Here is a 25809-nt window from a genome sequence, read left to right as displayed (position 1 = left end):
ACAATATTTAGAGCAACATGCAGGTCAATTTTAGGGGGGGGTTAAAGACCTGTCAAATGTTGATTAAGGCTTAGTCGTAGATAGTAAAGGCAAAAACAAATTAGTGACGTGTAGCATTCTTGTGCATACGTGTTTAAGTAAACAGTGAAAATAGGCTGGTTTCGACAATCCCTGTGCATTTTATAACTGGTGTTCTTCATTTCTAAATACAAAGGATTTATGCTAGTAATGAAATACACTGGCATCACACCTGTGTACAGTACAATTATCAGCATAATTTGTAATTAAAATACATTTACTGATACCCTCTCCTTCATGTGTTTTTGTAGGAGAAAAACACACCTTCAAGTAAAATAGTGATAATGTATGTGGACTTTCCTTGTGTTCATGGGAGTGTTTTTATGTACATTGCATGTGAGTGTATGTGCATGCATGTGGCAGAGGGGGTCAGTGGTTATCCTCTGTCTGCTCATCGCCAGTGTTAATGCTCTGTGAGTGAGTCTGGGGCTCTGTTGGATCTGGTGTGGGAGGCTGGTGCTCTCCAACTTCAACAACAGACAGATTGATGGAGGCACATGGACAGAGGGACAGACAGACAACAAGGGAAAAGACACAGAATTAGGAACAACACACAAATTTGGGTTTGTTTACACAAAAATGAAAATTATCTCATTCACTCACCCTCATGATATCCCAGGTGTGTATGAATTTCTTTCTTCAGCAGAATACATTTGAAAAAAGAAAAAAGAAAAGAAAAATATCTTAGCTCAGTAGGTCCTTAAAATGTAAGTGGATGGTGATTCAACTTTTAAAGCTCCAAAAAGAACAGACAGTCAGCAAAAATGTCATCCATATGACTCCAGCTGTTAAATTAATGTCTTCTAAAGCAACATGATCACTTTTGGTGCAAAAAAGATCAATATTTAAGAACTTTTTAACTTAAATGCATTGCTTCCGGTTAGCAATGGAATGCGCGTGTCACGTAATCGTGTTGGCATGTTCACACGAAAACTGCTGCACATGCGACACAGCCGGGAGAGCAGTGCTGTTTACAAGTGAGAAGGAGAAACACTGTACAGAAGCTTAGTTGGTTTTGGTTTAGATCTGCATTTGCATCTGTTTTTTTACTCACAATGGTGTGTTTGTGTGCTTATCCTGGATGTCTCAACCGAGAGAAGAACGTGAGATTATGTCCGTAACATGCCAACGCGAATTCGTCACACGAGAGACCGCTTGAACTCAGCATTCTTGTGATTACTTCACACACATATACTGCTGCTGACCGATTCATATTTAAAAAAGTACTTAAATATTGATCTTTTTTGCACCAAAAGATCATTTCTCTTTATAAGACATTAATTTAACCACTGGAGTCATTTAATGTTTATGCTGACTGTCTGTTCTTTTTGGAGCTTCAAAAGTCGAATCACCATTCACTTGCATTTTAAGGACCTACTGAGCTGAGATATTTTTCTATTTTTCTTCAAATGTGTTCTGGCGAAGAAAGTCATACACACTTAAAATATCTTGAGGGTGAGTAAATGATGAAAAATGTTCATCTTTGGGTGAACTATCCCTTTAAGCTTTAGGATGCAACTGTAAGAACAGCAAATTAGAATATTCCTATAATATCTAATTTACTGTAAAAATAATAATAATAATAATAATAATAATAATAATAATAATTTGAGTCCTTCAATTAATATTCCAGTACAAATACACAGAATTTATTGTTAATGTGAACTTTCAAACAAATTAAAAAATGTGTTAAAAATGTTATCAAGTATCAAAAGCACATGACACAAAATCAGACACAGCATGTCACTGAATCAAAATTAACAGTTATAGAATGACTAAAGTATTAAAAACAGCTAGATGAATTACATGGGATCTGAAACAAAGCAAAACAAAGCAAATCAAAACAACAAAACAAACAAAATGAAATAAACTGTTGAACTATCCCACATTAGCTTCATTTCTGAGAACTTGTGTGTGTGTGTTCATAAAACAACATAAACACTAAACACAGACACATCTGAAGTGGGAGGCTGACAGTCTGTCTTGGTGGACTGGGATGAGAATTAATTTGCCACTACATTTTTACCTGAATATTTCTAAACCTTAAATGCAGTGCTAAAACCAAAATACACAAAACAACATACATTAAGACTGGTGTGTTTGTATAAAGATTTATCACCATATAAACAGTATCACCAACCAGGTGGGATAAAAACTGATATAAAACTCTGAAAAAAGAAAAGAAAAAAGAATAAAGTCCAAAGAGGGGTGGACTAATTGCAACAGTCATATAAAGAGAATGAGGGGACATCAGATGTTAACACATTCAAAGATGGATCCATGCAAAAGAGGGGATGATGTCACATAAGGACAATATGTGTCAGACATACCATTTGCGTAATTCCTCATTGGTCACTGATAGAAATTCTGAAAGAATAACCGGAATCATTGTGGGAGGGGTTTAGTGGGACTGAGATTGAGGAGAATATGTGTACACAGGAAAGAAGCAATGGGAGGAAGCAAAAACTTATCATCTCCATGGCCTGTCCTTTAACTTCTTACTCCTCTGTTAATATGTTTGTTTCCCTAATTTTTTCTCTCCCAAACTCTAAAGTGCATCACGAGTGAATGATCTCACAAAGAGGATGCAATGATGTTTATTTATACAAAAATAAATGAATTTAACAAGTTAAAACATTATTTGAATGAATATTCATGTGGATTGTCACATGGATGGATGCCGAGGAGGTGGGAAAAGAAAACCAGCATGAGTGCGTGGTTTGTTAGTACAGGTCCCTACAGAAAGTTGGACAGTGTGTGTGCTCAGAAAATATAATGGATTGTGAAAGGGGAGAGATCTTTCTTGTGTTAAAGAACAGGGATCAGGACAGGGCAGAGGGGCTGTAAAAGGTGTAAATGGAGGGTAGTTTGTAGATCATTGCTCTCAACGCCATTAGCGCTTATATTACTCCTCAAAAAACCTGCAGTACATTTGCATCATCTGACCAATTACACTGGAACATCATCAAACATGCCATTCATAAGTCAAAATTAGGGATGTAACGTGTACAACGCGGTTAAAAAATGTGACAATACGTATCATGGAGATTGGGCAGTTTTTGTTTGTTTGTTCTTGAATTATTTTACAAGCATCTGTATCAAATACACGCGATGTCCTACGCCTACGTAACGTGGACATACACATGGAAATAGCTGAATCTGCGAGAACTGTTAGCGGGAGAGAAGCGCCTTTTTAGCCGGGAGGGATCTGGAGGCGTATACAAAAAACATCCTATCTTGATTTAGGATTCATACCTTATCTTACAAAATCATATGTTATCTCTAGTTAGGAAATCCTAAACCGCTCCATCGAGTTCGAAAATCAACTCTCATGTCTGTTACCAAGCAACCAACAACGGCGAATGGCTGCTGTGAATAAAACATTAGATGTATGAAAATGGAGAAACAAAATCGACAAGCTTTTAATTTCAAGACTGCAGAAATAAAAATTTTGATAACTGCATTATCATTTTCATGGGAGTCTGTAATTATTTTGAGTGTTTTGTCATCAAAGCGCAGCACATTATCTGGGACTTTCAAAAGTGTCCACCATCAAACTGCTTTCCTGCGTTTTGTATCGCTAATAAATGAAGCACTATTCTTGGACAATGCTATAGTTATGTTTCATAGTATTGTAATGTGACTGTAACAGTTGGCTTTCAATAAGCCAGTGGGGTTGTCCTAAAGTTTGGACACTTATTTAAAGGGGCATTCAGTAGTTCTCTAGCTAGCATTAGCACTGCTCTTCTTCGTGTACTTTATGTACCGATACGACAGTGGTGTTTGACTCTGTACTGCCACCTATCGATGTGGATAAGCACAATCGTCTCTGCTGCCCCCGCCAGCTTTGGAATATTATTTGCATCTGGAAAATGTTGGGAGTTTGAGGTAATTTCTAAAGTTATTTATTACTCCTATAATATAATTGCTTTGCCTAAAAACAAATGTCAGAAATCAAGCGAACAGACTTCTACAATAAAGGACAGATTATTATTGTCCCTCATATCAATAATCTTTGGAAACTGTCTATGTTTCACGTTATTTCCTTTATTAGAGAACTGCTTAGTGTAAAATAAACCTCAATTATCTAGTGATACAGAATATTATGGTAAAGGAAAGATTAGAATTGTTTTTGATGATCAAATTTAGCATGTTGAAGGACTCGTTTTATTTCCAAGCAACCAATGTCATGGTTTACTCAAAATCCACAACAATCGCTGAGCCAAGATACTTTGCACTAAACTAATGAAGACTTAGATGCCGTCCCGTTACCATTTTTTGCCTTTGCCGGTCTTTCTGTCTTCTTGCTTGAAACAAGTTGCTTCAAACCTTTTATTGCTTCTTCGGCAGTACAGCTACTGGATCTCCCGTTATCTCCGCTGCTAAAGCACGATAAAAAAGTATGTTCCATTGTGTTCTGTCACCATGACAATTTCTTTGTGTGTGTAAGCATATTTGGCAATAAAGCTCATTCTGATTCTTTTTGCTCTTCACGTCACCAAACAACAGTGTTCTAAGCATAGCCTAAGCATATCTATCTACACAGGCGGCAGCCAATGAGCATGAGGATTCTCTTCTTCAACGTTCAGTGAAACAATGTGGGTCATGTGATTTCAACATGGCGAAACACATTGAAGGGGTGACCCGCACCATGTAGAATAAAACACTTTTTTATAGAAAACTATTAGGAGTAAAGTCTTTATCTCATGTGAGTGTACACCATTCAGATCAGACTTCACAAAAACACAATTCACTTGTTAATGTGTAAAAAATTTTAATTGGCTCCATACTACTGAATGCACCTTTAAGATTTTTGGCAAATTAGGATGCTTCTCCGAGTGATCTGCTCTGACTGCGTGAGAGAAAATTAAAGTTTACAGAGGTTTAATGATAGTGCCATATTAATCTACTAAATATAATGCTGAATATGTATAATAATGCTATGCTATGTCAAATGTCATGTCTGATTTGATTTCATCAGTACATTTCAGTAGGGTTTTAAGTGGGGACATTATTTAACTGAATAAGCATGCACTTCCATGAAATATGTATTTTTGAAAAGAATATTTAGATTCAGAATCAGAGACAATGTTATTTTAGAAAAATACTATTTTAATTTGAAATAGTTTAAATGTACAGTATGTCATCAGTGACTGTGTGTAAGCAGCATATGTTTCTAAAATTATTCCATATTTTCAGGAACGCTAATTATTAGCTAATATTTCCATCTGGTGTCACCATTGCCCTGTTCTAGGCTGATTTTTAATCCCAGTGCATCTCTGATGGATCATATAGCACTTTTAATAACAGTGCTAAATTTTAAATGCTTTGCATATATCTTTAAATATAATAAAAGTAGTAATAATAATAAAATAATAATAAAACTTTCAATCTTAACTTTTCTTGATTCAATGTTTAAAGAATCGTAAACTGAACTGAACCGAACCGTGAGCTCAGTATCATGAACCGAACCGAATCGTGAGATGAGTGAACCGTCACATCCCTAGTCAAAATGGTAAAACATTTTAAATGTTTTAAATGTGATTGACACCATCTCTACAGGGTTCCCACACCATTTCAGCAATGAATTTCCATAATTTTTTCCAGTTGTTTATAATTACTGGAAAACTATTTTTAAATTCATTTTTATAGAGACTTATAGCTGATAAACTTTTAGAGCTGAGCATAACCAGACAAAAAAAATCATTATAGAGATTTTAATGAATTTTCCATGACTTTTTAAGATTTTACTAACTACCATACATATTCCAGGCCTGGGCTGTGTTTCCCAAAAGCACCGTAAGCCTAAGTAGATCGTAGAAACCACTGGTGCCAACGGTCTCTACGATCAACTTAAGCTTGCAACGCTTTTGAGAAACACAGCCCAGATATTATATTTTGGGAAACACAACCCTGGAAATCACAATTTTAAAATCCCCAGATATTTCCATGACTGTGGGAAACCTGTCTCTACTAAAGTAAACTACTGTACAGATAAATGCTCTTATTTGACTCACCTGGGTACACCTGGTGGGGCACGGTTGGGACGAGAGGGGACCTGGGGTGGGGGCCCGCTGAAGGGGTCAGGAGACGCTCCAGGTCTAGATGGTACAGGAGGCCCTCCAGCAGTAGGGGGGCCTGGGGCAGTGCGACCACCAGGACGAGGGGGCCCAGGTGGAGCCCGACGCTGGGGAGTGGGACTAGACATTGGAGATCTGTTCAGAAAATGAAAGAAATATTCAAAGTTAAACACATATAACACCAGACACATTTTGAGGAAAAGTTTGAGGCCATTTTTATGGTAGTGTACTCCTAAAAGTTGACCAAATACTTGTACCACATACCTGTGGCATTTAACATTTGCAGTATTTCTCTTTTGGGAAAATTTACCAAAATATTGATGACATCTTATACACAGGGGCGAATACAATTTTGTGTTTAATAAAATGTTCTCTAGAATGAGAATGTTCCTTTCCCCTGTAAGCACTGTCTGGCAATAAGTGACAAATCATGGTTTAACCAGATGAAAAACCAAAGACTATTGACTATTTTAAGAAAGGACAAGTCCTTCAAAAAGTCCCACCATAACCTCCTGTTTCAAAAGGAAATATGTCATCACTGGAAAGAAAATTGCATTCAACAAACCATTTTCCAGACCAACATGTAGACAGACCTGACCCTACATTGCAATTGGATGACAATGTGGGTTCTGTCATTATAATTTCAGAGAACTGAATACTGAATAACCAAATGAAAAGCCCTATAATTTTTTACTAATTGAAAGACAGGTGTACATCGAAAACAAATTTGATTAATTAAAAAAGATGACACAGTACCTGCGCCCTGAAGATCCTCCTTGTACCTGCAGCCAAGAGTCATCAACCGGTGGAGGCATGGCAGTGGACACAGTGGTGGTGCTGATGTCACCGATGATGTTGAGAGCTTCTCTTAGAGCATGGTACATGCGTAGCATCTCCTCCCTGTGCTGAGCCTGTTCTGCTGACTCCTCCATCAGAGTGTTCTGGTCTCCACATGAGTATAAGTTAGCCAGCAACTCAGCATGGATAAACTCCTTTGTCTATGGGAAGAGAAAGAGAGGCAGAAGGCAAAGATAAAAAGTGCTGTGTCAACTGTATTTGCCTAATAGCAGGGTTAAGACAGTATCTAGAGCAGGGGTACAAGTTTAACCTTGTGCAACCCTGCGTCCTCCAGCGAGGACATTGTGTTTTGGCTTCGCTATATGCTATGCATAATTTAATTTAATTTAAACCAACTGATCTCAGTTCAGGACACTCTGGGCTGTCATTAAAGGGTTAAACTTTCAATGTGACAAAACAACATGGCGCTGATCTCAGTGGAGTTTGTCTTTGGGAGAAACGGCAACAAAACTGCATCTGGTCAGAAACCTCATTAAGTTTTTACACTGAAACTTGTTTGTATCAAAAGAGTAAAATATCTAGTTTCATCCAATATGCCATTTAGAAATTTCAGCGATTTATCGTGAATCAGCACACTGTTAATTACGATGACCTCCTGCGAGGACTAAAGGACTAATTTACCTTAGAAATCCTATATGCACTGTGCATTATCACATTGAGAATCAATGGGTGCATGCTGCTTTCAGAGGAATAAGGTGCGTTTCCAACTGTTCTGAGACCAGTGCAGACAGACAGCACACTGGAGGTTAAGTCATCCATTAATAAGAGAACAGGAGAGGAAGTATATAGCTTTTCTATACAGCCAAGTGCATTCACTCCAAACTTCTGGTCAAAAATTTCAGTTTCAGGCAGCAAATGATGCACCACTCAACATGGTGGGCAGACTTGGGACAATGATAATCAGTACATAGATTTAGAATTTATAATGTGTAATTTTATTTTAACATGGTTGGCAGTGTTTGGATGATGCTGGCCAATACTTTGAATCAGAATTGTGCTAATTTCTGATTGTTAAAATGCTTCAGCACTGACTATCACTTGTTTGTTTGACAGTGCAAAGAGAGAATATTGAGATTTTACAGAAAATCAGCTGTAATATCTGTAACGTCTTAAAAACATACATATCCTGGAAACATAATAAACAATTTGATTAAAAAAAGCTGACTTGCTTTAGCTTGGTATTATTTAAAATTTCACAATTTAGGCCCGCTGTCCCTTATAATGAGGACATAAATTTTTAGGAAAACTATTTGTGCTTCAAAATTATTATTATTATAAATTTTTTGCATGTTTGTTTGGTGCTACTAGTTACAAATCACGCTCAAGTCTCAGAAGGTAAAATATGATGATAGAACTATGCCAAATGTGGTATCTAAACAGTGGTATCTAAATAGGCACCCTTTGTCAATACTCCCAGAATCAAATAAAATCCAACTGGATAAATGTACATTTCTTATTTTTTAAGAATGTCAGTTTATCCAGTAGGTTCTTTTTATTATTATTATTATTAGAGTATTCTTATTTGAACCCATTAAGATCATTTAAGGTTGGTTTGAAATTATGATAGATAATTGGAATCTTGATATGGGAAAGAGTAGAATCGAAAGAATAAATCAAAACCCGAAAAGCTGATGCATTTAGTCATAGCAAAATTCTTACGTTGTTGATCATGAGATGCATGATGGTCTTAGGCATGAGGTCCCGCACAGTCTTGTTGACGATGGCCATGTAGGAATCCACCAGGTTCCTGATGGTCTCCACCTGCCTCTCAAGTTGAGGATCCATGGAGTGCATGAAGCCATCCAAGCCGTTCTCCTCACTGGCATCACTCTGCTGAGGGCCAGCAAAACATACAGGTATTTACAAACTACGAACACTAGTGACATGATCAAGAACAATAAGTGGAAAAATAAAGCTACTAAATTTGATCATTAATTTCATTACTTTCACAGTTCATGGATCACTAGAATATTAGATCTAATCATTGATCCCTGGTGGGAGTGGTGGTGTTTTCCTAATTGTATGAAAGCATTGTGAAATGCCACAAATAATGATGTCCAAAGAAGAATATGTTTCCATATGACACTGAATTTTGAGACAATTTTCAACTTACCTTCTCTTTATCCTGCAGATTTAGGCATGGACCAGCAAAGAAAGGGTGCAGTGTTAATAGAATGAGTAAATATGAGTACATTGATGTTGTTTGTTAACATGGCTTTGTTTAAAGTCATATACAAATGGCAGCTGTAACAGCACATTAATGTGTAAGTTAAAGTGAGTAAACAGAGTTGATCAATGATAGTATGCACGTACAGCGATGCGCTCTGGGTAGACACCAGCTCGTAGGAAAGATGCTTTCCAGCTGTCCACCTCCTCTTGAGTGTCGCTAGCCAACTCCAGCTGCCTGTAGTCTTTATACACATTCCTGAGAAACAACAGTGCAACATTGTGTGCAAACAAAATTATTTGAGTGATTTCCTGCTATGCTGTGCTTACAAATAAAAATGAGCACAATAAATTCAGAGTAATGCATTGCTTGCATACATTTATTTTATTTCTCTAGTGAGTAATATGTTTTTTCTCTAACCTCTGTTCAGTGTTAAAAATGGCAAACACGTGCTTGCTGGACATAAAGCTCTTTTCAATGTCTCTGAGCTTCAGGTTATCCAAGGGCAGCATGTACTTCTTCTCTTTCTCCTGCAGAGGGCAACAAACACAATTTACTGTAAAAAATAAAAAATAAAAATAAATAAAAAAAGGAATAAAGAGCAAAAGAGAACATTACAGTAGGAGATCAGGGCCCATATTGCAGCTTTATCATGAAGCAAAACAGCTGATCCAAAATAATTGTCCTTACATGTAATGACAGTATTTTGGGATGACTTTAAATGCCTATAGCAATAGCAGTGAAACAAAAACAAACAGCTTTCAAGATTTTTGGAATGGAATATTAATATACTGCTTATACTGTAATTTGCAGACAATTTTTTTAACGTGAAAAACAACATGTGAAACAGTTTTAACGTGAAAAACAACATGTGAAACAGTATGCATTGTACAATAAAAAAATAAAGTTGTAGTATGTTGTGTTGTTGTTAAATTACCTCATTATGTATGTGCCTAATTGTGTGTGGCATCCAGTTATCATATCGGAACTAATATAATGATATAATATATGTATATTAGTTACGATATGATAGAAAGATAGATAGATAGATTATTGTCTCTATCACTCCACTCTCTCTCCACCAATAGCTGGTGTGTGGTGAGCGTACTGGTGCACTATAGCTGCCGTCGCATCATCCAGGTGGATGCTGCACACTGGTGGTGGTTAAAGAGAGTCCCCTGTTCACTATGTAGTGTCAGAAAAGTGCTATATAAATGTAACATTCATTCGTTCATTCAAGTGACCAAAAGAGGGATGAATGAATGAACTTTACATTTATATAGCGCTTTTCTGACACTACACTCAAAGCACTTTACACAGTGAACAGGGGACTCTCCTCAACCAACATCAGTGTGCAGCATCCACCCTGATGATGCGACAGCAGCCATTTTGCACTCACCACACATCAGCTATTGGAGGAGAGGAGAGAGTGGAGTGATAGAGCCAATTAATGGATGGGGATTATTAGGAAGCCATGATTGATAAGGGCCAATGGGGGAAATTGGCCAGGACACCAGGGTTACACCCCCTACTCTTTTCAAGAAGTGTCCTGGAATTTTTAATGACAACAGAGAGTCAGGACCTCAGTTTAACATCTCATTCAAACAACAATGCCTTTTTTACAATATAGTGTCCCCACCACTATACTGGGGAATTAGGACATACACAGTCTGCAGTGTGAGCACCCCCTGCTGGACTCCCTAATACCTCTTCCATCAGCAACCTTAGTTTTCCCAGGAGGTCTCCCATCCAGGTACTGACCAGGCTCAACCTGCTTAGCTACAGTAGGCAACCAGTCTTGAGCTACAGGGTGATATGGATGCTGGGATGATTTATCATTCTGACTGATGCTTATCCCTTTAAAATCTCGACAGGATTTTAAAGCGAGAGCAGGAGAGATGACAGAATGAAGTAGGAGTAGGAGGAGAAAAGGCAGTGAAGATGAAAAAGATGTTTGCATGTTAACAGTGTGAAGCGTGCACACAGCGGAAGAGTAACCTACTTACAAACAAACAGAGGAATACAGCTCAGCATCAATGCAAGATTTAGCGTACTGCTGACCTTTTGTCAGTTACAAAACAAAACTCAACAAGTCTGTTTTTGCAAATGATGGGAATTAGTCTCTTTTTTTCACAACTCGTTAAGGAAGATGGTATATTTAATTTGACATAAAAGAAAACAATGCTGTGAGGGACAGAAGCAGTGATGGTCCACAATATCACCCAGGCCGATTTGAGATCGGCTGATTAACAGAAGCGTTCCTCATGTCAGTTTCATATACTGTATTAAATTGTATAAAGCACTGGATAGTGTATAAATTATTATTATTATAGCATATAATCTATAGCAAATATATTAATAGCAAATATTGCATCAAAAACATTAGCTCAATTGCAACGTATAGGTGTCTCAACTATAGGCCATCCTGCTCTGTCAATATCTGTATCAGCATCAGCCAACCCATACTGAAAAAAGTGGTAACCTGCAATTGTTAGCTAAAGGATCTATTTCTATCTGATTTAACCCATAAAAAAATACTTTATTGGTGTAACCTAAATTGTCAGGTTTATTTAGTCAGACAAAATAAATATTTTAACATGAATAAAACCAGTTAATGTAGAAGTTACCACATGAACTGAATTTTTTAGGGTTACTTTACGAGACATTTTTTTACAGTGTAGACCAGTAGATACAACAGAAGTACAGTCCATGCAATATGTTGTAATGTCTTAAGATCCTAAGTCACATCTTATTTATCACAACAAAGTTTTCGTTCACTGGAAATGTTCAGTAAATTTTCAATGTTTCATTGACCAACAATCAACCCCAAGATACACAACAGTATGACATATTAAATTGGTATGTGTCAAACTAAATATACATGTCTACCCTGATTAAGGTCAGCCAGCTTGTAACACATGGTGCGAGAGATGCAGGTTAGACTCAAGCCCGCGTTATGTTCCTATCTCACGTTATGTATACGTGTATACACATACATACACTAGCGGTCAAAAGTTTTGAAACACTTACTCATTCTTTATTATATATATATTTTTTTCTTCACATTTTATAATAATAGTAACATCATCAAAACTATGGAATAACATAAATGGAACTATGGCAATTATGTTGTGACTACACAAAATCCAAAATAAATCAAAACTGTGTTATATTTTAGCATCTTCAAAGTAGTCACCCTTTGCCTAGAATTTGCAGAAACATACTCTTGACATTTTCTCAACCAACTTCTTGAGGTATCACCCTGGGATGCTTTTTAAACAGTATTGAAGGAGTTCCCATCTATGTTGGGCACTTATTGGCTGCTTTTCTTTATTATTTGGTCCAAGTCATCAATTTCAAAAAAGTTTTATAATGAAATAAATTAATATGGTGGCACAATTATATTTTTGTCTACAAAACTAACTTCAAACATTTAAGCATATGCCTTCAGATCAAAAGATTTTTAAGATCATGAGAAACATTTCAGTCAAATGTTTCAAAAGTTTTGACCGTGTAGTGTATATATATATATATAGCTCCTTTCTTAAATTATTAAATAATTTATCCTGTAATTTGTTAATAATTTTCCTCCACTACACGATACCAAGTAATAACAGACTATAGAGTGACTCCCACGTCTGGGTAAACAAAAATGCTGAATCACACGCACAGTCTCATAAAAGCACAGAGGAAGCTGTGTCTGTAAAGCCCAGGAACAGAGCTGCTGTATTTGCTTTCTTACTGAGTGATCATTAGATATTTTTTTGGCAGATTTGCACCAAACCTCACATTGTAAAGTTTACTGTGCCAAGACTATGGCTTATTGGCTATGATTCACTTAAAGAGCAGACAGTTTGTATTTGTATTATTACAAATATGTAATGAAAATGAGTCAAAATGACAAAGTAAAACCTTTCATCTGTGAAAAGCTTTACTTTTTAATTAAAAACCCTTGATTCATTACCAGAAATATAAATTGTATATACTAATATAAATATACAATTATAGTTATACAGAAATATAAATAATATATACTACTTAAAGCAAAGTTCCGTGTTCAATACAAGTTCAAGGCTCCTGTGACATAATTCCTGTGGGTGGATATGTCTCTGTGTAGACAGACGATTTAAAGGTGCACTCAGTAAGTTTTACATATTGAAAAAGTTTTACACATAAAGACATGAATAGCATTTTTTCATAATCATATGTTGAAAAATGATTTACATTCACAGATGAAGACTCCAGTCATATCAGTAACCAATAAAAGTACAAGTAAACAATGAATTTTCCAAACAAGAGGTCCCTGCTGCAGTCATGAAACAAACCGCCAGCACAAGGCGGTGTTCAGCCAGCAGAGTGCTCGCAAGTTGCAGGTCACACTCCAGCACTCAACAATGCGTGAAAATTAGTTTGGATTAAATCCAAGAATATCCATTATATGGATGTGTGTAGTATGAGATGGAGACAAACACTCCAAGACTAAAAGTAACAAAACAGAAGATAAACAAATATCTTTGGTGTGCAGCAGTAGCACTTAATAAATAAACTTATAATGGACTCTTTACTGACACCCATCGTCCTGGATAGTGGACGTTTGTTTACTAAGTACTTAATAACAATATTAAGTACTACTGGGGCCGACGGGATGAGTAGAGCCAGATAAAAACTTACTGAGTGTAGCTTACTGGCTTTACATGGTCATGACAGGAGTTGAAAAATTGGATACAACAAGTTTATCACATGATTCTCAAATGATCACAAATAATGTTTACATCTTGTGACTTAAGTATCAAAACAGTGTGCATTTTAACATTTATCCAAGTGCAATTAGCCTTTTTCACAAGAACTGGAAACTACAACACCACAGGGTAAAGTTACTTTCGCTACGGTTTACGGCTATTACTTTAGTTTACATTTATCTCGAATAACACTTCTTACCTCTTTTGTACTGTTGGTTTTCCATGATCCACAATATAATATACATGGAAATTATTTGTCATCTTTTCTGAACTGATTCGTCAACTCAAGCTGCAGTCTCTTTTGAGTTTATATGCTCAAATGCAGCCCTGGTGTGGATTCTTCGCCAGCCCAGCTCCCATCTCATTAGCAGGGATATTCATTCAACCATTTCCCTCTTCGAGTCACGGTATCACAAGAAATTCATTCTAAAAAGCTATATATACTCCCAGCACAGATGCAAAAATAAACATAATAATGTATATGTCTCACTGAACCTCGTAAGAAAATCCCAATAATGTTAAATGCAATATAAATGTACAAATTATCAAATTAAATAATGAAACCAAGTCATCATGTACCGTTTCCAATTCCAATCTTTTAAGATTAACATTTTTATTGATTAATAGAGATGACAAAGAAAAACAAAACATATATACAATGAATCAATATTTAACTCCCACTACTACCCCACCCCCTCTCCAATCAACAACCACACCAGGACCCCCAACGAACATCCCCGTGGTCTCACATAAGTACACACCACCCTCCCCATCTCCTCGCACCACTCCCGAATTGAGGGCGTTCCAGCCAACTTCCATCCCCTTAAAACAATCTGCCTGCCTGTCATAACACTGGTCAGGACCCAATTTTTTATGTATTTATCTCCAATATCGATGACCCCCCATCACCCAAAACACAGAGTTTGTGGCAAAACGAAACCTGAGTGCCCAACACGTCACACACAAATCTCTGAAACTTTAACCAAAATTCCTGAATATCAGCACACCACCAAAAAACATGGGCCATGTCTCCATCCTCCGATTGGCATTGCCAGCAGGTGGGTGTGTCTTTAAGACCAAGCCTATACAATCTAGAGAGGTCCAATAGAATCTTTTGTAAAATCTTGAATTGCATAAGGCGCACCCTTGGATCTCTAGATATAAACTTGACGTTTTTTAGAATCCTAGCCCACACTCCCTCCTCCAAAACCAAGTTAAGGTCTTTCTCCCATAATCTCTTGATAGAAGTTAAAGCTCCATCCCCCAGACTCTGAATTAGCAGGGAGTAATACACTGATGCCTCATGACTTTTTCCAAAAGCAGTAATCACCACTCCCAGAGTGTCTGCCGCTTTAGGGGGGTGTATGCTATTCCAAAAAATAGTACAGAGCAGGTGGCGCAGCTGTAAATACCTAAAAAACTGAGATCTGGGAATCCCAAAATGTTGAACCAAATTTTCAAAGGATCTCAACACTCCACTCTCATATAGGTCACTGAGTGTAGCAACCTCCTCACAATCCACTCTGACCAGCAGAAAGGGGACTTATTAATATATAATTTTGGGTTCAGCCATATGCTCGAGGCAACATTTAAATAAATGTCTGAATTAAACACTCTAGACACTTTTGTCCATACCGAGTGCAAATGTGAGATAACGGGATGTAATTTAACTTCTCCGGTTAGTTTGATAGAAAGGCTTTGCAATGGCGAAATAGGGGCAAGAACTTCCTGTTTAATACAAAACCAGGGAGGGGCTCTCTCATGTGGAAGTGACAAATGAGCCAAATGTCTGAGACCGAATCATAATAATAAAATAAAATCTTGGGTATGCCTAGCCCACCTTTGTCAATCGGCCTATGTAACTTATTAAAATGTAATATGGGACGCTTACCATTCCAAATGAAAAGACTTCGCTATGATATCAAATTAACTTTAACTAAATCACACAAATTTGCTGGGAATAAAATGATCAAATACTTAATGCCCTGTTTGGGCCACTGGAAGACGGCCAGCTGAAAAGCCGTCGCTGGGCAGTACGCTGTCAGAGCCAAAGCTTAGGATTTAGACCAAGCGACTCTGTATCCTGAGAACTTAGAAAAGGAATTAATAATTCTGTGGAGGCAAGGCATAGATCTAGTGGGGTCGGAGACGAATAATAAAAAAATCATCTGCGTAAAGCAAAAGCGTATGCGACATACCTCCCGCCACCATCCCTGCAAAATCATCTTCCTTTCTTATCGCAGCTGCTAATGGTTCCAGGGCAAGACAGAACAATAATGGGGAAAGAGGGCAACCCTGCCGGGTGCCCCTATCCAGAGTAAAATAATCTGAAATTAATCCATTTGTTTGTACCACCACTATCAGGTGTCTAAAAGGAAATTAATCCATCCAATAAAAGTATTCCCGAACCCGTATATTTTCAAAATCTTAAAAAGATAATCCCATTCTACCATATCAAATGCATTTTCGGTGTCAAGTGAGATGGCAGCAACCAGAGCCTGATCATTCGCCACTGACCACATAATATTGATGAAATGCCTAATTTTATCAGAAGAGCTACGGCCCCAATAAACCCACCTGATCTATATGTATAAGAGATGTCATAACTTAATTGGTTAGCCAAAATTTTGGACAATAATTTTACATCTAGCTGGATCAGGGAAATTGGACGATAACTCTTACACTCGCTTGAATCTTTGTCCTTTTTAAGAATCAGACTTATCCAGGCTTGTGTCATGGTTGGCGGAATCTTTCCATTCTTTAATGATTTCGTATAAACTTCTAACAAATGTGGAGCCAGTTCTGTAGCATAAGATCTAAAAAATTCAGTGGCAAAGCCACCAGCAGATTTCACTGAGGGAATGGTAGAAAAAGACTCTCTCTGCTTTATATATCTAGCCAGAGTTTTCCTGTCTTGCCCTGAATAGCCAAAATGTCCTGGTTACTTTCGTAACCTCCATTCCCTGATGGAGGAAACAAGATGTTGTGTCGATGTAGTGACACTAGGGGTCACACTTGGGAGCCCCAAACACCACTGATTTTGAAAAAAGGCCAATGGGAATTGGCGAGTGGAAGGAGCTGGCTCGCAACCATTCATTCAGGTTTTGTGCTGAGGAGCCAAGACAAGGTCCCAGCCATTTCAGTGGGTAGTTCAGTATTGTGGCAAGAGGGACACAACATCTCGTTCCCTCCATCAGGGAACGGAAGTTACGAAAGTAACCAGGACGTTCCCTATCTGTCACTCACTCGACGTTGTGTCGATGTAGTGACACTAGGGGTCCCTATACGAAATGACACAATAAGCTGAACTGTGTTACATGGACTGGCAGTGCGAGACGGGCAGACCACTGTGTGCCTCGTAGCCAGCACACAAGGCATCATGTAACCTCCCCCAACGCTCTTATGAGCGTTGAACGGTCCTTTGGAAACAAGTCAACTTGCCCAACAAATAGGGACAGGCTAGCCCAGCCGTGGCCTCTTTTCCTCAAAAAGAGTGGAATTTTGTTTACCGGTTGGGGGCCATAAGTGTCTACATTGGGGGGGTGTCACTCTCAAGGGGAAGACACCACGGAGACCACACCCCACCCCTTGGGGGCTGGGGGACATTTCGAGTGGAAATACGTCACATGGTCTTACCGAGTCTTATCGGAAGTATGTCATGTGGAGAAGTCCCATTGTAGGTCTTACCCGAGAGGGGAGGAAATCTACAAACACGGTGACCATGGGCAGAGGACCTTCTGCCCAAGGAAGATGCAGTTTACTGACAGAGAAACGATTTAGCGGCAAATATATCACATGGGGACACCTATGGGGAACCAGCACATGTGGAGCACCTACCCCCATACAGGGCTTAGTTAGCACATGTACTGGGCCAGCAACAAGTTTCTCTACAAACTCGCCTGCCACAGGGCTAAGGAGGAAAGTCATCCAGGGATCACAACTTGTGAACACGACTGGGAGTCAAAAGTGCACGTCTTCACCTCAGGGGAGGGGAAAGGCACTATGCGCAAGCGGTATACCCAGCAAGCTGTCCCAGAACTCATCTGCTCGTACCTGACATTATACGGGACGAGACTGGCTCAACCCAGGAGATTGTAGAACCTTGCAAAGGTGTTGGGTGTTGCCCAGCCCGCAGCTCTGCAGATGTCTGCCAAAGAGGCGCCATTGGTCAGGGCCCAGGAAGCCGCCACACTCCTAGTAGAGTGGGCTCATAGCCCCACAGGGGGGCGGCACATCCTGAGCATGATATGCCATCACGATGGCGTCAAAGACACAATGGGTGATCCTCTGTTTGGAGACAGCGATCCCTTTCTGCTGTCCGGCAAAGCAATCGTGGGAACCTTGGGCACATAGCCCGGTCAGGGTCTCAGGATCATGTGAGAGTAGCCTGGACCGAACTCCAGGCACGTTTCGCTGACAGAGAATGCCTGCAGGTCCCCTACCCTCTTGATGGAAAAGAGCGCAGTCAGGAGGGCAGTCTTCAAAGAGAGTGCCTTAAGCTCAACTGATTCCAGGGGCTCAAAGGGAGCTCCCCGTAGACCCTGAAGGACTACAGAGAGGTCCCACGAGGGGATGAGGCTCGGTCTGGAGGGATTCAACCTCCTAGCACCTCTCAGGAACCTGATGATCAAGTCGTGCTTCCCCAAATACCATCTAATGCATCATGCTGTGCCGAAATGGCGGCTACATACACCTTCAAGGTGGAGGGGGACAGCCGCCCCTCCAGCCTCTCCTGCAGGAAGGAAAGCACCGATCCGACTGCGGATGTGGCTGTGACATGGCATGGAGCAGGCTCAGGCGTGGCTGTGACATGGCATGGAGCAGGCTCAGGCATGGCTGTGACATGGCATGGAGCAGGCTCAGGCATGGCTGTGACATGGCATGGAGCAGGCTGAGGCATGGCTGTGACATGACATGGAGCAGGCTGAGGCGTTGCTGTGACATGGCATGGAGCAGGCTCAGGCTTGGCTGTGACATGGCATGGAGCAGGCTCCGGCGTGGCTGTGACATGGAGCAGGCTGAGGTGTGGCTGTGACATGGCATGGAGCAGACTCAGGATCCGGGGCAAAAGATGGCGCTAGCTCAGAGACCATGACGCAGAACTCTGGCTCGGCGGCCATGACGTGGAACTCTGGCTCGGCGGCCATGACGTGGAACTCTGGCTCGGCGGCCATGACGTGGAACTCTGGCTCGACGGCCATGACGTGGAACTCTGGCTTGGCATCCGCCTCCCCCACAGTGAACGTAGAACCAATAATCTGCAGGGCAAGGTCGATATACTGAGCCAGGCTGTGGGTACTCTGACCGCCAGGCATCAGAGAAGAGATGGGCCCATTCAGTCCAAATTGGAAACAGTCCTTGTGGGCCACCCCATTAAAATCCACCCTGCAGGCCAGAGCACAGAATTCCTCCACATAATCCTCCAGGGGATGACTCCCCTTGCATTGACGGAGGAGCTGAACTGCTGGGTTCATCTTGTGTCGGTCAGGTATTCTGTAATGTTGGCTGATGCTGGCAATGACAATGCAGTCAAACACGACGATGAAGTGTAGAACCCAAGTGCAGTTTATTATAAATTTGTGATATCCAGAAACCCTAATTCTAAACGTGAACAAAACATAAACATGAAATTGACTTAACTAAACTTGACATGACTTGGTTAGACTATGAAACAAAACATAAACGTAAACATGACTTGACTTGATGACTTGAATTGTTCATGGGACCAACAGCGATACATTAACACACAATACCTGACAATGGATAATGGCAAACAAGAGGTTTAAATACATGGACAAGGGTAACAAGACAAACAAGTTAACCAATGAAAAGACAGAACTGATAACAAGATAACTAGACAATAAACCAATGAAAACAAGACACATGAACAGGGGAAACACATGACAAGATCACATGAGGGAACAGGAAATCACATGACATGACACCACATGACTTGAACAGGAACTAGATTTTCAAAATAAAAGACATGAAAAACATGAAACTCACCAGGGGTGATCTGAAACTAAGATGTTTCCAATTGAGCAATCAACAACAGACGAAATGAGGGACTTAGATATAAAAAAATATATATATTCTAGAATCAATCTTATGGGATGACGAAAAAAGTATAGTCCCTATCAGATGGGTTCAAAAGTCTCCAAATATCTGTAAGACCAAGATTTTTACACATTCTGTGAAGCGTCACTGTTGCTCTAGGGGGCTTACACACTTTTGCTTCACTATGATCAAGGACTGAGTCCATCAAAAGATTAAAGTCTCCTCCCAATATTATATCATGAGGGGTGCCAGCGGATTGCAACATCCCTTCAAGATCTATAAAAAAGCCCTGATCATCAGCGTTAGGTGCGTAAATATTTGCCAAAATCAACCTTTGCCCCTGAATTTCTGCTATTTCTCTTTAATCGGTTTGAGACATTTGAACTGTAGATTCTTACTAATCAGTGTAATGACTCCCCTGCTCTTACTTGAGCCAGCACAAAAGAAAACATGTCCATCTCATATCTTCCCAAATTTTTCAGCTTCCTGCAGGGAAAAATGTGTTTCTTGAAGAAACACTATATCATATGTCTTACATTTAAGAAAAGAAATAACCTTCCTTCTTTTTATGGGGTGCCGCAACCCATTCATATTCCACGTGGAGAGAGACAATCCACTCTAACATTTTAAATTTAGACATATTAGAAAAAATAGATTGTGTCAAAAATAAAATTATAACGACCACATTCCAACATTAGTGCAACAATCAAACCTCGAACTTCACCCCGAACCAAACAAACAGAAAAAAGAAAAACGTGTGCATTAACCCCGCGCACGACAGCGCCAACTGGTGTCCATCCCTCTAAACTCAAATAGTCCCCCGCAACAACTTTGCCATCAGATTGCTCAAGTCTGGTGCTTCTATACAAATTAGTGAGACAGAATTACACAACAGAAAATAATCTATAAAACAAACTCCAGACAATAGGAGGCATAAGCACAAAGAGCGTATAGATTCATCCACATAACTGTCCCGAAGGTGTGTTCCTCCATAAAATAAGCTCCAGCTGCTAGCAGAACTAGCACAAAAAAAAAACAACAACAAAAAAAGCTGTTCAGTTTCCTCGAGCAGTCAAAAGAATGTTCAGTGAGCCGGTTTATTCGGCTGTTACATGAGTGCAACAAATGACCTAATCACACCAATGTCCTGCAAGAAATATCCCACAAAACAAACTCCAGCCAATAGGAGGCATAAGCACAAAGAATGTGCAGATTCATCCACAAACTTTCCCGAAGGAGTGTTATTCCACAAAACAAACTCAGAAATTTGGCCAGAATTGATCGGGGCCTGCATCCATCCGCGGATCTCCGAGCCGGAACTCTGTGAGCTCGCTCGATTTCCAGATTATGGCCTCAGTTAAAACATTTACCAGCCATTTAATTTGTATAGATACTATCTATAGAGCAGATCTTGCTCACATTTCAATGGCCGTTGTTGATACTGGACGTAAGTTTACCCTGCGAGGGCCACCACTGGAAATGAGAAACACTGAAGTGTGAAAAAGGTCTATGCCTTGCCCCACAGACTTCAATCGTAACAGCATAACTAAAACCACAATTTATACTTGGAGTGATGGACAAATCCATATTGTTTTCTGTGGTAATCAACAGCATGCCACACATGGCTATTTATAGAGCTTAAATTGTTTTGAACCCAGAACATTCCTCTAAAATCTTCACAAATTCATATTCATTTTTAGAACTGCTGACAAAGAAGAGAGCCATCACAATAGTTCTTTCTCCAGTAACACAACACTGTGTCTGGTGATGGAATAAATTCTCCATCTAAACTGTCAGTATAAGAGATGAATGTCCAGACAAACCAATGTAAGGGGAGTCCCCGACCCCAGGGACAGATCAAACGGTGTAAAGATGATTTATGTCTCTTGGTTATAGGTCATCTTTGTGCCAGTGCCTTTAATAAGAACCCTCCTGCATTGCAGAAGAATGCTCTGTGGTGGGACTGAACTTTAGTCCTGATGTGAACTAAGCAAGACTTCCTGTCAGCTTCACTAAAGCACCTTAACTCTTGTCTGCATATATGTTTAAAAGCACGCATATGTGTGTGTAATCGTTAGGGGGGCTGTAAGCCAGTATAAAGGGTCTTTTATCCAGTATACAGAGAGGAAGTGTGCTTCAGAAGAAATAGAAGCATGAAGAGAGGTACAGACCACAGGACTGCACATCTGGAGATATTACAATTCCATTTCCATGCCAAGAAACTAAGAACCACCACCCACACACATACATACACTGATCAGCCACAACATTAAAACCACCTGCCTTATATTGTGTAGGTACTCCCGCATGCTGCAAAAACAACGCAAACTAAGCGCTAATCTTCTCACCACAATTGTACAGAGCGGTTATCTGAGTTACCGTAGACTTTGTCAGTTTGAACCAGTCTGGACATTCTCTGTTGACCTCTCTCATCAACAAGGCACAATATTAGGCAGGCGGTTTTAATGTTGTGGGTGATCAGTGTATATTAACACACAGATACCAGAAATACATCACAAAGAGTGAGTCTGACAGGTCTTCATTAGTACCAGCTTTCTCTGCCTTACTTTTTTTTAACCTCTGACCTTTGACTTCCTGTTTAACAAGAAAAGTAACATAAACCAAAGGCAGAGGAAAAAAGGGGGAAAAGCTCCACCTCTTTCGCTCCCGCACCCTTTTTTCAACTCTTTCAGGGGAAAGTCTAAAGTCTGCCACGTCGATTCTGAAAAAAAGTCCACTTTTGAATGAAGTACGAAAATTGAATGATTTGTGCTGGATCTCGTGCGTTACAAACCAGGCTTGTGATGCAATCCAAAATGCTGCTTCACTTATAATCTTGTCTCTTTTTTCTTTGCTGATAATTTTTAGAGGGATTTATGAGTCGACGGGGGTGAAAGGGCCAGGAAATCCAAAACTTCTTGCCACCCACATTCTTTGCCTTCTACCATCATTAAACACTAAGAGGTTTAAAAGGGTCCTCCTCTCCTCCTCCCCCACTCACCCACCACTCTTTGGCATCTTACACACTTGGACATCCAGCCCAACAGAGACAGAGAAAAAGAGTGACAGATAAACGGATGGATTGAGGTTTTCGGAGAATAATCTGATGGTCTGACGCTAATGCCAATTCTGATTGGCATGGATGCGAGAACTTTGAGGTATTTCTTTTTCTTCTTTTTTTTTTTTTTTTTTTTTTTTTGTCCCTTTGAAGTATTTATTGTTTGCATATGGGAGAGATGGATATGAAAGTTAAAAGGCAAGGAGGGACAATGGGCTGGATAGACTAAAGACAGAAAATTCTACACTGCAAACAAAATTTCATCCTTACGTTATAATAACATTATTGTTTTTATCCATTTGCTGTAACTTGTCACAGCAATTTTTGTCCTTTTTACTTGATTTTATTAGTTTATTAGCAATAAAATTCAAAGTGGTCAAAAATGAGCATATCACTGCAGTTTGTCACATTGGCACAACTTTCATTTTACTTAAAAAATTAAGGCAGCAATTTACAGTAAGTTTAAGTTTAAAATTTTAGAGGGTTCATTTTATTTCACCGAAGGAACTGTTATTGGACACATGAAATTAAAGAATTGCATTTATATACAAGGGGCAAAATACAGTATATACATTGTGGAAGAGCTAGCATGTATCTTGGCAAACATCTCTGGAAAAAAAAAACTTCAATTACTATAATTGACCAAACACAATGAATGTTTGGATGAAGGTGTGATTTTTACGCAGCACTTTAAATGCTGTAATACTGCATTTGTTTACCTGCAAAAGTAGCTTATGTGAAAACTTCAACCTCAATTGTCAATAATAATCATTGGCTTTCTTTACTCATTCTGTCTATGCTAATTGTGACACCACCAAACACTGAAATAAGTGACATTTTCACTTTGATTATGTGTGAAGAATTTTATTTTCAATAAATAAATTATATGTTCATTAACATCTTTGTATTATGTGCATGTACTATATGTGTGATCCTAAACATTTTGTACATGTTCATTCCTCAGTGCTGTTGGACTCATCTCATCTCCCTGTGATGCGTCATGCCTGCCCCGCTTTCCCAGTGTTCAGACTACCTGTTCAGGGCGTAGAGATTGTACAGTAGTCTGCACATTGGTTAGGCTGTGTGGGAGGTGCACACACATCATCCGGTTCTGTTCATCAACACTGAAGTCTCACCAAAGCATTCATGTTTCTGTATGTCTTTTCATGGAAAACTGCATGCCTTCATGTGTTTAGTAATGTCTGTGTGTTTAAGTATAGCTATGATTTGTGGACAAATTTGTCCCAAGAAGCAAAATATAAATCTGAAAACGGGATGGGATGGGACGCCCTAATTTATATATATATAAAAAACCTTTATAAATACAATATATAAAATGATTTTCTTTTATTTTTAACTTAATTAATTATTCTATTATTTTTAGCTAAATCTAAATCAGAAGCTAAATCTAAAACTGACAAAAAATGGGTAATTGTTTACCCCTAAAGTTACAAAAAGTTTTATTTTAAAGGTTTGGTTTAGAGTTTAAAGGGGTTTGGGTTAGGTATAGTCTGTAGTAATCATAATTATCATTATATAAACAAAAGAAGTCTATGGTATGTCCCCATTTAGAAAGAAAGAAAGAAAGAAAGAAAGAAAGAAAGAAACTGAAATGAATAGTTATGATGCTGATTTGGTTGGAAAATAAAAGAAGTTATTTCTGTGTGTGTGATTGTCATGGTTTGGATTCTTATTTCATTCACTTGGACCATAAGGGACTTGTTTTGGCACAAGTGGAACATAACTGTGGTTTTTAAAAATGAGGAGATTAAATAAAAAATAATTAAATGCAAAAGAGGGATTTTATTTAAAACAATAAGTATTTTTGGACTAGAAACCCTTTTGTTTTCAAAGGACTTTCTCTGCATATCTAAACTAACTTCAAGTGAGGGCTTTTGGGAAGTGTTGGACCAAAATCTGGTATGTATGTAAATGAAAACCATATGCCACCTCGCCAACCCCCAGAGCAGCCCTCCCACCAGCCCCTGGTCTGCTTCTACTCATACCTCCAGTCTGGACTGACAGCGGGAGTGGGGTGGGGGTCACGGCAGTACCGCAACACCTGTGCTTGATCAGACCATTAAGACGGCAAAATGCCTGGCCATTACTGAAATAAGAAACAGAGCTAATACACGATCTGAAACACTAATTTATACCGTGTATACTGTATGACCTCATCTGTTGCTTTCAGACATAATGCATCTTTTCTTGGAACCAGTTGAGCAGTGCATTTAAACCATAGATCACTGGTGAAAAGATGGTTTCATTGTAAAATAGAGTAAATATAGTCTTACTGATAGTGTAAGTAATGCTAACCACCTACAGAGACCAGGGACAAGAAAACAAGGCTGCTTTAGGGCCACTGTTCCACTGTGCAGTGTGTCTATTGTGTGTTGTTCTGGATATAAAGCACTGGCTCTATGAAAAGCAACCAACTTCAGAGGAACGGAGGGTGACTCACCTCGTCATCTTTGTACCAGGACAGATTCTCAGCGGTCAGGACAAACCAATATTCCTTTGCTCCTCCTTTCATGATTCCAATGTTATTGATGGTCAACCAGCCCTTCCTGATCACCTAGTCAGGCAAATGCAAAAGACATAAGAGATAATATACAGTCAGACGGTCATTATTTTGTTTAACAAATATCAAAATGAACAGACATGAAATATTAATTTGAGTTGAAACGACTTTATTATGTGAGAAGAAAGTGACTGTGGAGTGATTCGAAGGATAGAGGCCCAAAAAAGTATTTGGCCTCTTGAATCACAGTT

At 39.1% G+C, this 25809-nt stretch overlaps 1 protein-coding gene across 3 annotated transcripts in view; it reads right to left on the bottom strand.

The window, feature by feature from the left end:
* LOC127440095 (dynamin-1-like) overlaps nucleotides 1-25809 on the bottom strand; it is a 72429-nt gene that overhangs the window by 3201 nt on the left and 43419 nt on the right. The window contains exons 15-22 of one of the 3 annotated variants that reach the window (XM_051696482.1): nucleotides 25499-25612; nucleotides 9604-9713; nucleotides 9330-9441; nucleotides 8676-8846; nucleotides 6915-7156; nucleotides 6096-6293; nucleotides 2409-2445; nucleotides 477-545 (exon numbers count right to left, since the gene is read on the bottom strand). In XM_051696482.1, the coding sequence (XP_051552442.1) occupies nucleotides 2424-2445; nucleotides 6096-6293; nucleotides 6915-7156; nucleotides 8676-8846; nucleotides 9330-9441; nucleotides 9604-9713; nucleotides 25499-25612 (969 nt within the window). In that variant the 3' untranslated portion in view covers nucleotides 477-545; nucleotides 2409-2423. Of the gene's footprint in view, nucleotides 1-476; nucleotides 546-2408; nucleotides 2446-6095; nucleotides 6294-6914; nucleotides 7157-8675; nucleotides 8847-9329; nucleotides 9442-9603; nucleotides 9714-25498; nucleotides 25613-25809 lie in introns of those variants that run through there. The other 2 variants (XM_051696483.1, XM_051696481.1) reach the window with 2 other exon arrangements.

Source organism: Myxocyprinus asiaticus, chromosome 4 (assembly GCF_019703515.2).
Source record: "Myxocyprinus asiaticus isolate MX2 ecotype Aquarium Trade chromosome 4, UBuf_Myxa_2, whole genome shotgun sequence".
NCBI classification, from domain to species: domain Eukaryota; kingdom Metazoa; phylum Chordata; class Actinopteri; order Cypriniformes; family Catostomidae; genus Myxocyprinus; species Myxocyprinus asiaticus.
This window is presented reverse-complemented; position numbering and strand designations above follow the sequence as displayed.